At 36.1% G+C, this 13,035-nt stretch overlaps 1 protein-coding gene across 4 annotated transcripts in view; it reads right to left on the bottom strand.

The window, feature by feature from the left end:
- SLC44A1 (solute carrier family 44 member 1) overlaps nt 1-13,035 on the bottom strand; it is a 196,918-nt gene that overhangs the window by 72,247 nt on the left and 111,636 nt on the right. For all 4 annotated transcript variants that reach the window (XM_050761843.1, XM_050761842.1, XM_050761844.1 and 1 more), the window contains 6 exons: nt 9,687-9,856; nt 7,634-7,723; nt 4,858-4,997; nt 3,202-3,388; nt 1,456-1,621; nt 534-690 (listed from right to left, as the gene is read on the bottom strand). In XM_050761843.1, the coding sequence (XP_050617800.1) occupies nt 534-690; nt 1,456-1,621; nt 3,202-3,388; nt 4,858-4,997; nt 7,634-7,723; nt 9,687-9,856 (910 nt within the window). The remainder of the gene's footprint in view (nt 1-533; nt 691-1,455; nt 1,622-3,201; nt 3,389-4,857; nt 4,998-7,633; nt 7,724-9,686; nt 9,857-13,035) is intronic.

The raw sequence follows: 13,035 nt of genomic DNA on the forward strand, positions 1-13,035 counted from the left end.
ATTCAATGTTTATTTAGTCTCTATTGCATATAAGATACAACGAAGTTTGTAACACCTGCAAGGTACTTACGATCTAGTAGGAGAAAAAAATACTAAATACAAAAAAGTTACAGTCAGAATGTAGTATAGATACTAAGTGTTGTAAGAGTGGAGAACAAAGAGACAGCATCATTTGGGAGATGGCAGGAATCAGGAAAGGTTTCTACAAAGGGGTAGAATTTGAGCTAAACTATGTTGAAATGCATGTTATTCCCACAGTCAAGGATAGGGAAGAAGTTCTAATAAGGAAGATATGTGAGTTAACAGAGAGGAAGAGCAGCACAGGAAACTTTTAGTAACTAGTGATTGGATGAATTTTGCCAGAGCATACGGAGCGCATGAGTGGGAGACAGGGTAGAAGGGCTAGATTTTGCCTCGTAAAGACTTTGAAGAAAACACAACTTTGTATTTAACATTATTGGGTGCTTTCCTACATGCAGAACTGAGGTCTGGAATGTGCCCACAGAAAGTACAGAAATGCATTTTCCTCTTACCTTTCCTTTGAGCTGACTGTGAATATACATAAGGATCATTCGCGGAATTTTGACTAATGTGATAATAAAAGATCCTTTTGCCACCGTACCAAGGTGGTAACGAATAAGGCGATTTACTGATGCCAAAATAGGTGTAAATGGCAAATTCCTTTTATCCCTATTTAAAAAATGACCAAAGACAATTAAAACAAAGCCTAGATCAGGATGGAAACACAGGTATGGTTTAGAGTTCAATGCAGTGAAAAAAAAAAAAATCAGCTCATCATTCTTATTTTGTCTTATGACAAAATGGCCAAGTGATATATAACTATTACAAATGCTACACACATGCTATATAAAATTAATGTCATTGCTCTATGGTTTCATGGGGTTCTGATGCTCTAATACTTCAAGTTAAATAAAACTGTGCTCCGAAAGCTTTTATTAGTGAATACTTATGGGGTTAACCACATAATCAGAAAACAGAATTTAAAAAGATGTTCAATTTAGACTTGGCATATAATTATAATAGAAAACTATGAGGCCTAAAGCTTTCATATTTGGCTCTAAAGTTAGCAAAGGGAACTCACACTTGTTCCGGTCTAAACAAACTAAAAAGATTTGTCCTTTGATGGACTTTTATACAAAGCAGAAGTACGTATGGCACCACTATAAGATTTATTCTTCTGCTAAATACAACTTGTGACATCACGATAAATTTTTTGAGACAACTGCAGAAAAGTATAAAGAATAAAACAACAATCTCTCATTTGACCACCTCCCAGAATTATCAACTATATATAACACTCTATCATATTCATTTCTAATTATTTTGTTAAAGAAATGAAACTCCTACCAGCCCCAGTCTGATTCCCTTCCCCTCCAGCCTGTGGACACCGTCCCTTAGATGAACTTGAATTTTCTAATAACAACAAATTCTCACCTAGTAAAATAGTATGTTACCACAGCTCCTGCCACTGTCATCTGCTGACACGCCAGAATAAATTCACTGATCCAAATCAGGCCCACCACATGGTACCACCACATGTACTGCAGAGGCCCAGAAATTTTGAACTCCACAAAGCCTTGCTCATTCTGAACAGGACTGCCTAGGAAAATATCAAGGGAGGAAAGAAGAAGCACATAAAGTACAAATCCAGAAATACGGCAATTAAATAGAAGGCAATAGGGCCCCCCTACCCCAAGCCACAAACCTTCTGATCCGTGTGCTATTTCATAAAGGGACAAAAACAACTATCACTTGAAAAGTTGTGAAATTAAGAATTGTACTATTATGCATTTTGATGTCCTCAGAGGCATCATATAAAGCTTTTAAAAGTTGTTCTATTTGATAAAATTCTTCTTATATTATCAATTATTTAGTTTAACCATGAATTTTCAAACACTTCAGTTTTTTTCAAGACCTATTATTTATCCAATCATTATAGATTTCTTAACAAAGTACAGAAATTATTATTATATTCAATTGCTAAGTGTGTGTGCTGAATGGACAGATAAGTTACATAGTTACATACAAGTTTACTAACCTTATGATACTCTTTACAATTAGTTCCATTTAAGTTTAACCTTTGATATTCGGTATGGCTGTAAGAAAGTCTGAGTGTCTAACTATTAACTATATCCTCACTTGGAGCTCTAGGTAGGGTCAGATCGTTTCCAAACTAGAAAATCTCAAGGAAGTAAGTATATCCTTGGCTATACCTGGGATTTGAGGTAACTCCTGAGTGACATTGCATTCATTGGTTCATCTTAGAAGGAATCTAAATGTCTGAGTCAGTACCAGAACTTACTTCAAATTCATGATCATTTCAGAATTAGAATGCAATTTCAGGCCTTCCCTGATCTAGACTTACATGGCTAGGATGTTCTAAAAAATCACGAATATGGGCTGGGCGCGCTACCTCACACTTGTAATCCCAGCACTTTCGGAGGCTGAGGTGGACGGATCACATGAGACCAGGAGTTCAAGAGCAGCCTGGGCAACATGGAGAAACCCTGTCTCTACTAAAGATACAAAAATTAGCCAGGCGTGGTGGTGCATACCTGTAGTGCCAGCTGCTCGGGAGGCTAAGGCAGGAAAATCCTTTTAAACCTGTGAGGCAGAGGTTGCAGTGAGCTGAGATCGCACCACTGCACTCCAGCTTGGGCGACAGAGAGACACTCTGTCTCAAAAAAAAAAAAAAAAAAAAAAAAAAAAAAAAAAAAAAAAAAAAAAGGCCAGGAGCAGTGGCTCACGCCTGTAATCCCAACACTTTGGGAGGCTGAGGCAGGTGGATCATGAAGTCAGGAGTTCAAGACCAGCTTGGCCAATATGGTAAAACCCCGTCTCTACTAAAAATACAAAAATTAGCCGGGCATGGTGGCATGTGCCTGTAGTCCTAGCTACTAAGGAGGCTGAGGCAGAAGAATCGCTTGAACCTGGGAGGCGGAGGTTGCAGTGAGCCACGAGAGCGCCACTGCACTCCAGCCTGGGTGACAGAGCAAGACTCTGTCTAAAAAAAAAAAGACGAATATGGAGTAGGTTGTTGAAGAGCCATAACCACTACAAGTTCTGATGGCTATTGGACCGTCACCAACAAATGTCTGAAGAATCACCTCTCTCTGATGTTCTAAAATACTGGAATGCAAATCACGTTTGTCACTAAGAGAAAGAAGCATATCTTCTTACCGGTAGTGCCAAGAAAAAGAAGTGTCATGATCCAGTACGCCCAAAACAAGACAAGAGCAAAGAAAGTCCAGAAGGGTTGGAAGACTAGCAGTGGCAAGTGAATGAAGACCTTGCCAGCTACGTGGAACAAGGCGATGGTAAGAGCAACACGTTTGCGCATAACCAACATTATCAGGAATAAGATCACCTGTATGGAGAGAATGGTTTCAGTTATTGTAAGTAGTGAAAATAGAAACCGAAAATAGTGGAAATTTTTAACATAACCCTTCACTCCCAAACCTGGAGGTAGCATTCTTTGAATTTCAATAATATTTTAGCAGTAAGTATCTCTCTTGCAATATTTATTGTCAATTGTATATTACGGTTACCAAGTGTCCTTTAAAGCAAAATATAAAGGATTTATCAACTTATTAATACATCCTAGAATTTTTTCCTTTTCCCTTTGCCACTCATTATGAATCAAAACATATTGTCAGTTAGGATGAGACTCTTTATTTAAACAGATACACCACAAAAATGAGGTTTTTATTTCTATCTTCCTTATTAGACCAACAGCTCCTTAAAAGTGGGATCTGTGTCAGATTCACCCCTTGCTTCCTCCCACCCCCACATCCCATCTCCAGCAGCTGGCACAGCAAATTGTACCTAAAATGAGATTTCATTCATATTTTGTTGTAATATCTGTATAACAATAACTAACAAATATCTTTTGGCATCAATGGTTTTATGGTGGCTTTATTTTTTGTTTCTGATGCTCAATAAAAAGCTTGGGATTGCTCTTAGAAGTAATGATTTTTTTTTCTTTTTTCAGAGAGAAGATAATGATGAACCAAAGATATACATATAAATTATTTAACCACATGTTAATTGGTAATTTTATTGCTTAATACCTAAGCAGCAAATCTCACACACACACACACATACACACACACACACACACACAAAAATACACATATATATTTTGGAGATAAGTTCTCACTCTGTTGCCCAGGCTGTAATGCAGTGACACAATCATGGCTCAAGTGACCCTCCCACCTCTGCCTCCCAAGTAGCTGGGACCACAGGTGCACACCACCATGCTCAGCTGATTTTAATTTTTTATGGAGACAGGGTTTCACTATCTTGCCCAGGTTGGTCTACAACTTGTGGGCTCAAGTGATCCTCCCACTCCAGTCTCCCAAAGTGCTAGCATTATAGGCATAAGCCACTGTACCTGACCAGACGTATATTTCTGAAATAATGCCATATTGTTAAATGAAAAGTTTGAAAGACAAATGGGAAGATAATTAGTGAACAAGTAAATGGAATGATATTTTTTAACATACTTTTCTGCAGTAAAGGGAATCATTTTTAAAAAGTAATTATCTTATGACAGTAAGAAATATGTTCTTGTAAGCAAATGGTAATGTAAATATTCTAGGTGAACATCCTGTCTCAAAAAGCAGTCAGGGTAGAAAAAATGTTTCATCAAATAGCACTCATCCATGAGGGAATCCTTCAGGAGATTTTTTAGTGTTTCATACACTATGGGACAGAGATATTATCTACTGGAGATCAGGGTCAGGAATGCAAAAGCTAGATTTGAGTTTCTGCTCCATTAATAATCTCCTGCAAATAAAACACAAAACCAAAAGACAAGCCAAAGCCTAAACTCACTGTGAACACTGTAGCTGAAATGGCATAAATGAGGAGGGCCCGAAGGTTGTCTTCAGCTATCTGAAGCTGCTCGGGAGTAATAGTTTCTTTGGGAGACCTTCTTTGCTTTGCATACAGCCACCACAGTACACCTGTGCCTCCTGGAGACAAAAGACCCAATTTTTAATGCAGTAATTAGCATAAGAAAATGTGTAACATAAATTCTCAATTTTCTTGACCCTTCCTACTGATCATCATGGGACTAATGCAGTGACAATCCATTTGGCTGGGAAGTACGTAGCAATAACTTTTTGCCAGCATAAAGAAAGTGTCCATTACTCTATTATCATCCTCCACATTAAGCACTTATAAATCCTTCAGTGTATCAAATAAGCTTCCTTCAAATTTATTTATTATTGACTATGAAGCTAAGAGCCAGCCAGTAGAAACATACACCCCTGAGAGGAACTGATCACAAAGAAAGAGCCTCAGCATTTAAGCTGAGGAGGCTGAAGGAAGGAAATAAGCATCACAGAAAACATCAATGAAGCTTGAAGAGGGCAAGGATCTTCTCTGTTGTACTCATCACAGATACCTCTGTGTCTTGCACTGACACAGTAATGCAGTTGATTAAATATTTGTACAATGAATACACGCAAATCAAAAGAACAGTTCCCTCCAAAGGGAGGAACAAAGAGGAAACCTCTGACAGTGGTGGGTGCTAAGGATGAGCATTTTTTAATCTCCAACACTGGTTGAGAGATTCAAAGAACGAGACTGAAGACGGAGACAAACCTACCTCCACATATGAGAGCTGACTTACATACCTACCTTCAACCCATTCAGCAAACATGTTGAATGCTACAGCACCTATTGTTCTAGCTAGAGATAGAGCAGTAAACAAGGCTGAGTCCTCACTCTTGCTGCTCATGGAACTTATGTAATAGTAGCGGGGGAAAAATAAGAAAACAAGGAAAAATACAATATTTATTAAGTCTAAAGAAAAAATGATCTCCTGGTAAGAAGGATATAGAGTGTTTGGGTAGGGAAAGCTTTGCAATTTTATATATCATGGGTAAGCAAGGCCTCACTGGTATTAGTAAGATGATAACTGAGCAACGGAATCAAAGACAGAGAGCAATCTATGACACTATCTAAGGAAAGAGTGTTCTAGGCAAAGTTCAAAGAGGCTGAGGTAGAATCATCCTTAGCATGAGAGCAAGAAGACCATTGTGGCTACTGCAATGAACAATGCAGAAAGTGGTAGAGATGTGGGCAGACAGGTAGCTGGGGACCAGACCATACTGTAAGGCCTTGTAGGTCACAGTAAAAAAATGGATAATTCAGAGTAGAGAGATGTGTGTGTGTGTGGCTGATACGATAAACATCTGGGAGATAAAAAACTGAAGTAAAGTCGAGGTACATCAACATCTGCACTCAAGAGTGAATGAGGTCAAAGACAAATTCCATTGCCTTTTTGTTGGCAAACACCAAGTACAAATTTTCCATCTGTTGAAGAGGAAGAAACAAATCAAAACTACCAGAAATTGGTGAAAAACATTTGAGAGCAAGGGGAATGTTTCCATTTTGAAGTCTTGCAGGTACAAGAAAATTGTTCGGAAAAATGTTTAATATATTCAGAAAATGGAAGAAGAAAATATGTTTCCTAGAAACAGAAATGAATTATAGGAGAAAAGCTGAAGTTAAAAAAATAGAATGAAATTGAAATAATGATGTCAAGGAGGAAGCTATTCACAATAGCCATGGTAGACAGTATTTAGTATTAAACTTTTAATTTGTGTTAGGAACTGTGGTATGTCCTTTATAGATGTGATCTAATTTAATCATCACAACACTATTAATATCTAGAGCTTTAAAGTTTCGTCTAATTCTGAATCATAATTAAATTTGCCTATGATCTTTTGGGGGAATCTTTTTAATTCTGAAATTTTTTATTTGTGTATTTGATTATTGTTTCTGTTCCATTTTTTTTTTTCTCCTGAGGTCATGGTTTATTCTTCTGCTATCATCTTCTAACTTACCATTTTACTTTTTTGGTAATTTTCCTTTACATTCAGGAAAACCTCTTCAAATTTATTTCCAAATAACTGATTTAGTTTTCCTTACTAGCAGTTCTGTACTACTTTATAGAAGAAGGACAAGTAGTTCCTACTAAAACTAGTCCAGGAAAACGTAAATGTAAATATAATCATAAAACTTTTTAAGGCAAAGATAAACAAGATTTTTAAAAAGATACAGCAGGTGAAAATAATATTTTAACTTTAATTATAACCCTAGTACAAAAGCTCAGACTAGGGCAAAAAGTGGGAGGGAGCAGAAGAGAGTAGGGGATGAAAGGAAGCAAAGTTTATGCTAAATTTAAGGGAGGTAGGGGAGAACTCAACATATATCATCTTATTTCTGACTTTAATAATCACAGTAGTCTAAAGAATTTCAGGAAAGACAGAACAGATGAGAACAGTAAGACCAAACATACCAGTGAAGATTATAAATGTAATGAGAACAAATTCCATTACTAAAAGGTTTCATATTCAGCTGGTAAAATTTAACTATATATGTTCATATACATATGCATAGAAAAAAAGTCTGGACTTCAAATGCCAACAGTGATGAAATGAGGGGAGGGGCAAATAGAATTATGAGAAATTTTAAGGCAAAAATTAACAGTCTTCCTTGAAGATATAGCATGTGAAAATAAAATTTATTTTCTTCTTTATATTTCTATTTTCTACTAAAGTAGTTAAGTACCATGAAAACAAAGAAATAAATAGCTTACCAAGTGAACCGAGTATGACCAGAATTGTTAAGATCCACACAAGTACTCTTGATATATACCTGATTATCACCATCAAAATCATTGATAGAACTGCAGGGAAGATAAATAGAGAACATATAGAATATTATTTGAAAACACAGGTAAATATAAAGAAAACCTTTTCGATGGTTGCTTTTTTCCCCAGGGAAATAATCTGTTGCTACTGACCACAATTTAGATAAGGAAGGAAACTGGCTGCTGTTGTATTTGACTTTGCTACTTGTACCACTTAAATAGCATCACTCGAAACCAAAGTCACCTAACTGTGGGTTTATAAACTACAGAAAAAAATACATGCAAATGCACATGGTGACTCAAAAACAGCACAGGACTGTTGTGGATTCACCACGGGGAAGACATCAGACATGCAAACATACATGCCAGCACACAAAGTATAGAGAATGACATGTCATGTTGGTGACAAGAAAAATTACTACACATAGACAGAGATCAGTTAAATTAGGCGCTACCCTTTATTGAGTAATCTATGTATTTCAGGACCAACTTAACTTCTCTGACAGTCAGTCCAGAAGCTAAATGGCATCTCATCCTTTTCTGGCTGTTTCTCCTCTAGAACTCCAAAAGATGGTCTGACCCTGTGGAGTAACATCTTGAAGCCTACTATGGCCGAACTTCCTCTGTCTAATTTCTCAACTGAGGTCGGGGGTCCCAGGTAAGGAGACCTTCCTCAAAAAGGAGCAAAGCTGTTTGAGTTATACAGCCAATTATTCTACCTGCCCCAAGCTAAATCCCATGTGCTATAATACTGAGTAAAAATCTTAAAGAAGAAAGGAAAGATTTAACCATTGCATGGGAATTACATTTCTGAAATAATAATTTATAAATTTCTTAATTATCTAAAGGCCCATTCCACAAAAAATGAACAAAGATTTTTTAAGTTTATATTACATACTTAAGCCTCAAAAGAGAATCATTCTAATAAAAAATAGAATTCTGATGGCTTAACATTATTGGCACTATTTTTAATTGGATTTTTAGTTTTTTGGTTAAAGTATTCAACTATTTCAAAAACCAAATAATTTTGATATAAAGCTAGACTAAGAGTCAAGTTTCTTTGGGCCACTTGCAAAGCCAAATAAATGGTTGGGATTCGTGTCTAGGTAACATTATTGAGGTACTCACTTTTGCAATAAATGTACAGGAACCAAAAACAGATGGGAGCCTTTCAAATATCACAGAAATAGATTTTCATATGGACAGCATTATTTCAATTGAGTCAAGTACTACCTAAGCAAAAAGAAAATACTCTCTAATGACAGGAAAGACGGAAATACAGCTTGTATCTTCTCAATGGCTATAACTGTTAACAGGCATAAATACTAAGTTTACTTATATAATGAAATAGCTGTTGGTTCCTACCATAGTTTACTTCTCCCAACTAAGAAGGCCTATACATTCTGATAAGGTACACATAGTTCTAGAATAATACAGGGAGTGTTAATCTTGAAAATAAATTTTTTATTTGATTTATTATCTATTTATGGACTAGAAAACTCAGTGGCTAATAGGTGGACATTTCCTAATTTTTCCAGCAATACATTGATACTATGCACTGTAGCAATGAAAAGGAAATTACATACTTCAAAACTAATCTATCAGAAATCTATATTCTTAGATGGGAATATATAAGAGAATATGTCGCCTCCTGTATAAGTAAATATACCTTTTAGGAATCATAACTAAAAACAGAGGGTAGTTGATTCATTAGAAGAAGCCTCCTGCTATCATATTAAAGTAGCTGTGGACTAAGTAACCAATGTTTGGGAAAACACTAGTTTTCTCCCATGAAAGAAAAAAAGGGAATGAGTTTCAGATATATATACATACTTATATGTACATATTCTTAACTATATATAATCTGAAACAATGATTTTGGCTATGGGAAGTTAAACATTTTACAAGTATCCCCAGTTGTATTCATATTTTGGCTAAAAGACAAAACAGTCTTCTTCTCCAATACTATGCAATAGCTAATAATGAGAAAAACAATTACCTAGTGATAACAAGCAAAGTCCCAATATAATTTCTTTGCTGGTCATTACTCCACTAATCAGCCTGTGTAAGACACTATTGTCACTGACAAAGGTGATCAGGGCCTCTGCAAACTTGGCATAGCAGGAAATGTTCACAGGAGCACAGCGATGGAAGAATGGAATAGGTGCACTGGTGACACAAGAAAAAAAAATCAGAAAAAAAATTACTCCTACTTAATATAAATGCCACATCAAACACACAAATGAAAGGTGAATATGGCTGCAATACACTCCACCCTCCACGCATCATTATGGGAGCTAAGAGCTGTGTGCTTAATGCTATGAGGATGACTGTCATGGGTAGTGATGCAAATCTTACCACAAGCCTTATCAAAGAGGGTGGAGTGCATGTTCCAACAGAAGACATTACCCTCCCCTTCTGAAAAGAAACACACACACACACATACACACAGAACTACCAAAAGCAAAACCAAACACTTAAAACTCCTTAGCCTGCACATCTACCAGTCAAGGGGCAGATGACAAAGCTTACAAACACATACTTTATTGAACTGAAAATGAATTTTTGCCATAAGCGATTTGAAAATAAAAAGCACATGCTTTTACTTGAAATGTGCCACCATTAATAGAATGTTTCCTCTAACAAAACAGCATACAAAATCTCAGATTAATAAAGGTGTTTACAGCATAAGCTTAATACCTCTCATATAAACAAAGTCATGCTGAGACATCAACAAACAGCATAATAGGCAGCTATTTAAAACAGTAACCATGAGTAGTAATATACAGAAATGCTTATAATGTAATAATAGAAGGGGAAAAAGTATATCTAATGTGATATCTCTGCATAAAAGATTACACATAATCATGAGAACAGAAAATAATTAAAAAGTGAGAAATAGTGGACTTGTTAGGATCACATAATTCTGGGCTATTTTCTTTTCATCAGTCACTATTAATCTAAGGTTATCTGTGTCTAAAAAGATGTAAAATAACCAATTACTTAGTCATTTATATTAGGCTTATATGGACTGAAGCTTTTACTTGCGAAAGACTACAGCTATGTGTAAACTGTGACATTAATCTGGTTTGTTACAACATGGTTCTACTTCTGAGAGGATAGTATACACTATCCTCAACTTCTGAGAGGATAGTATACACTAATCAATGAGAGATTTTAAACACAGAACTATGAATATGCCTTTGGTTGTGATTTACTCGAATTCTAAGACAGCCATATGTATGTCCATGCATAAAGACACACTTATATGTGCCTTATGTTAAAATTTAGCCATGGCTAACATGAATCCCACATTTCCAGAACTGTTCTTGTAACTTTTTTTTTGGAGATGGAGTCTTGCTCTGTCGCCCAGGCTGGAGTGCAGTGGCACCATCTCAGCTCACTGCAAGCTCCGCCTCCCGGGTTCACGCCATTCTCCTGCCTCAGCCTCCCGAGTAGCTGGGACTACAGGCGCCCGCCACCTCGCCCGGCTAGTTTTTTGTATTTTTTAGTAGAGACGGGGTTTCACTGTGTTCGCCAGGATGGTCTCGATCTCCTGACCTCGTGATCCGCCCGTCTCAGCCTCCCAAAGTGCTGGGATTACAGGCTTGAGCCACCGCGCCCAGCCCCTTGTAACTTTTTTTAAAATGGTATCCATGAAAATATGTTCATAGAATTTTAAGTTACAGCTACAACTACGTTTTTGACTGGAACGATACAAATGTGTTCTCATTCTTGGTTGGCACTGTATTTTGGTCCAATGAGTGGATAAAATTACATGGTTGGGCACTACAAGGTTTCTAATCTCAGCAAAGCAACTTTGTATGACCTGAAGCACAACACTATCCTCATTTCCTTCCTTGAAAAACAATGTTTCTTTTCCAGTAAGAATATAAGCACACTATGTATCAGTTTCCTTTAAATGGTAGTAAACGAGCACCATTGGTGGTAAGAATAAGTGACATCTTCCATGCTGTCATATTTGGTGGAACATTAAAATAATATAATTTTAAAGATCTAGCTTTGCCTTAGTCTTGCTTTAGTAAATATATCCAAAATTGATGACATAACAATATGACATGAATATTTGTTTTTAAAAATTGCCTCTTGCATCCCTGTGTATTTGTGTAAACCTCCAAAATGGTATTAGTGAAAGTTAATGCCAAAGGTTTGACATCGTATCAGAAAGCACAGGAAGTCAGAGCATTCTAAGAAATGCTTGAATTATAGGTATTCAAATCATTGTTTTTTTTAACCAAAAAGTGCTTCACAAAGCACTTAATGCAAAAAGATATTAAATTATAGAATACCTTTAAGTGAAGTAGATTTAGTTAAAAATATTATGAGACTCAAAAAAGATTAACTGTAAATTTCTAAGTCAATAGAAGCTGATTTGTTACAGAAATCTTTAAACTGACAACTTTGCCATGATGAAACTTCTTTTCTGATGTTGTCTAGATGCTATCTCTGCAAGTTAATGTCTCTGCCTAAGGACTCTTCTAACCATATTTTTAAACTAAAGCCTGGTTCTCTATCCTTCAAAACTAAAATCCTCTCTGTTTCATGATTATCTATAACTCCATCCTCTTTATTTATTACCCCATCATCTGTGATTTAGTGTCTATTTAATTCATTTGCCTCCAACCTTGAACATAAAATATATTCACTTAACGATACTGATGTCTTTTTCTTGTTTTCAGTACCCACTATTTTTCTCAGCCCTGCTTTCCTGTTTTCTTTTTCCTGCCAGGTAACTATAAAAACCCCCAATTCTTCTAATCTTGCACCCTGCCTGTAACTCCATCTCTCTCTCTTACTTTTTCCATTGGTTAGCTGAAAGAGTAGGAGTAAGTACTCTGCAAGTCTCTTTAGATCATCATCATCATCATCCAAGAGGGCACCCATAAATCGATGACACAAAATTATATAGGAACAGGATGCCCAATATGTTCAGTGTTGTTGTTGTTGTTTTCAAATTTAGGATGAGAATAGATGATTTTAAAATAGAATGACTATAACTCTCAAAATGAAAATACTTCATTTTTATTTAGGAGGAAATGCTGGGTAATATCTGCTCTGAACTTACCCTTTCAAACATTTTTACACACTGTTTATTAACAGTTGGCCAATTGGAAAGAGTACTTTTATAAGTATCCTTCAAAGAACTGGAGTAAAATAACAGCAGCCCTTTACACCAAAATTCAGTCTATGTCAGTTAAAATAAATAAATAAATAAATAAAATAAAATAAAACAACCTGATGCTCTAAATTTAAAGGTATAAAATTAGTACACGCTGATTAACTACATTGTCTAGCTGATAGTCAAAATCTGTTCCTAGTGGTAATGA

The sequence above is a fragment of the Macaca thibetana genome, chromosome 15 (genome assembly GCF_024542745.1).
Source record: "Macaca thibetana thibetana isolate TM-01 chromosome 15, ASM2454274v1, whole genome shotgun sequence".
NCBI classification, from domain to species: Eukaryota; Metazoa; Chordata; class Mammalia; order Primates; family Cercopithecidae; genus Macaca; species Macaca thibetana.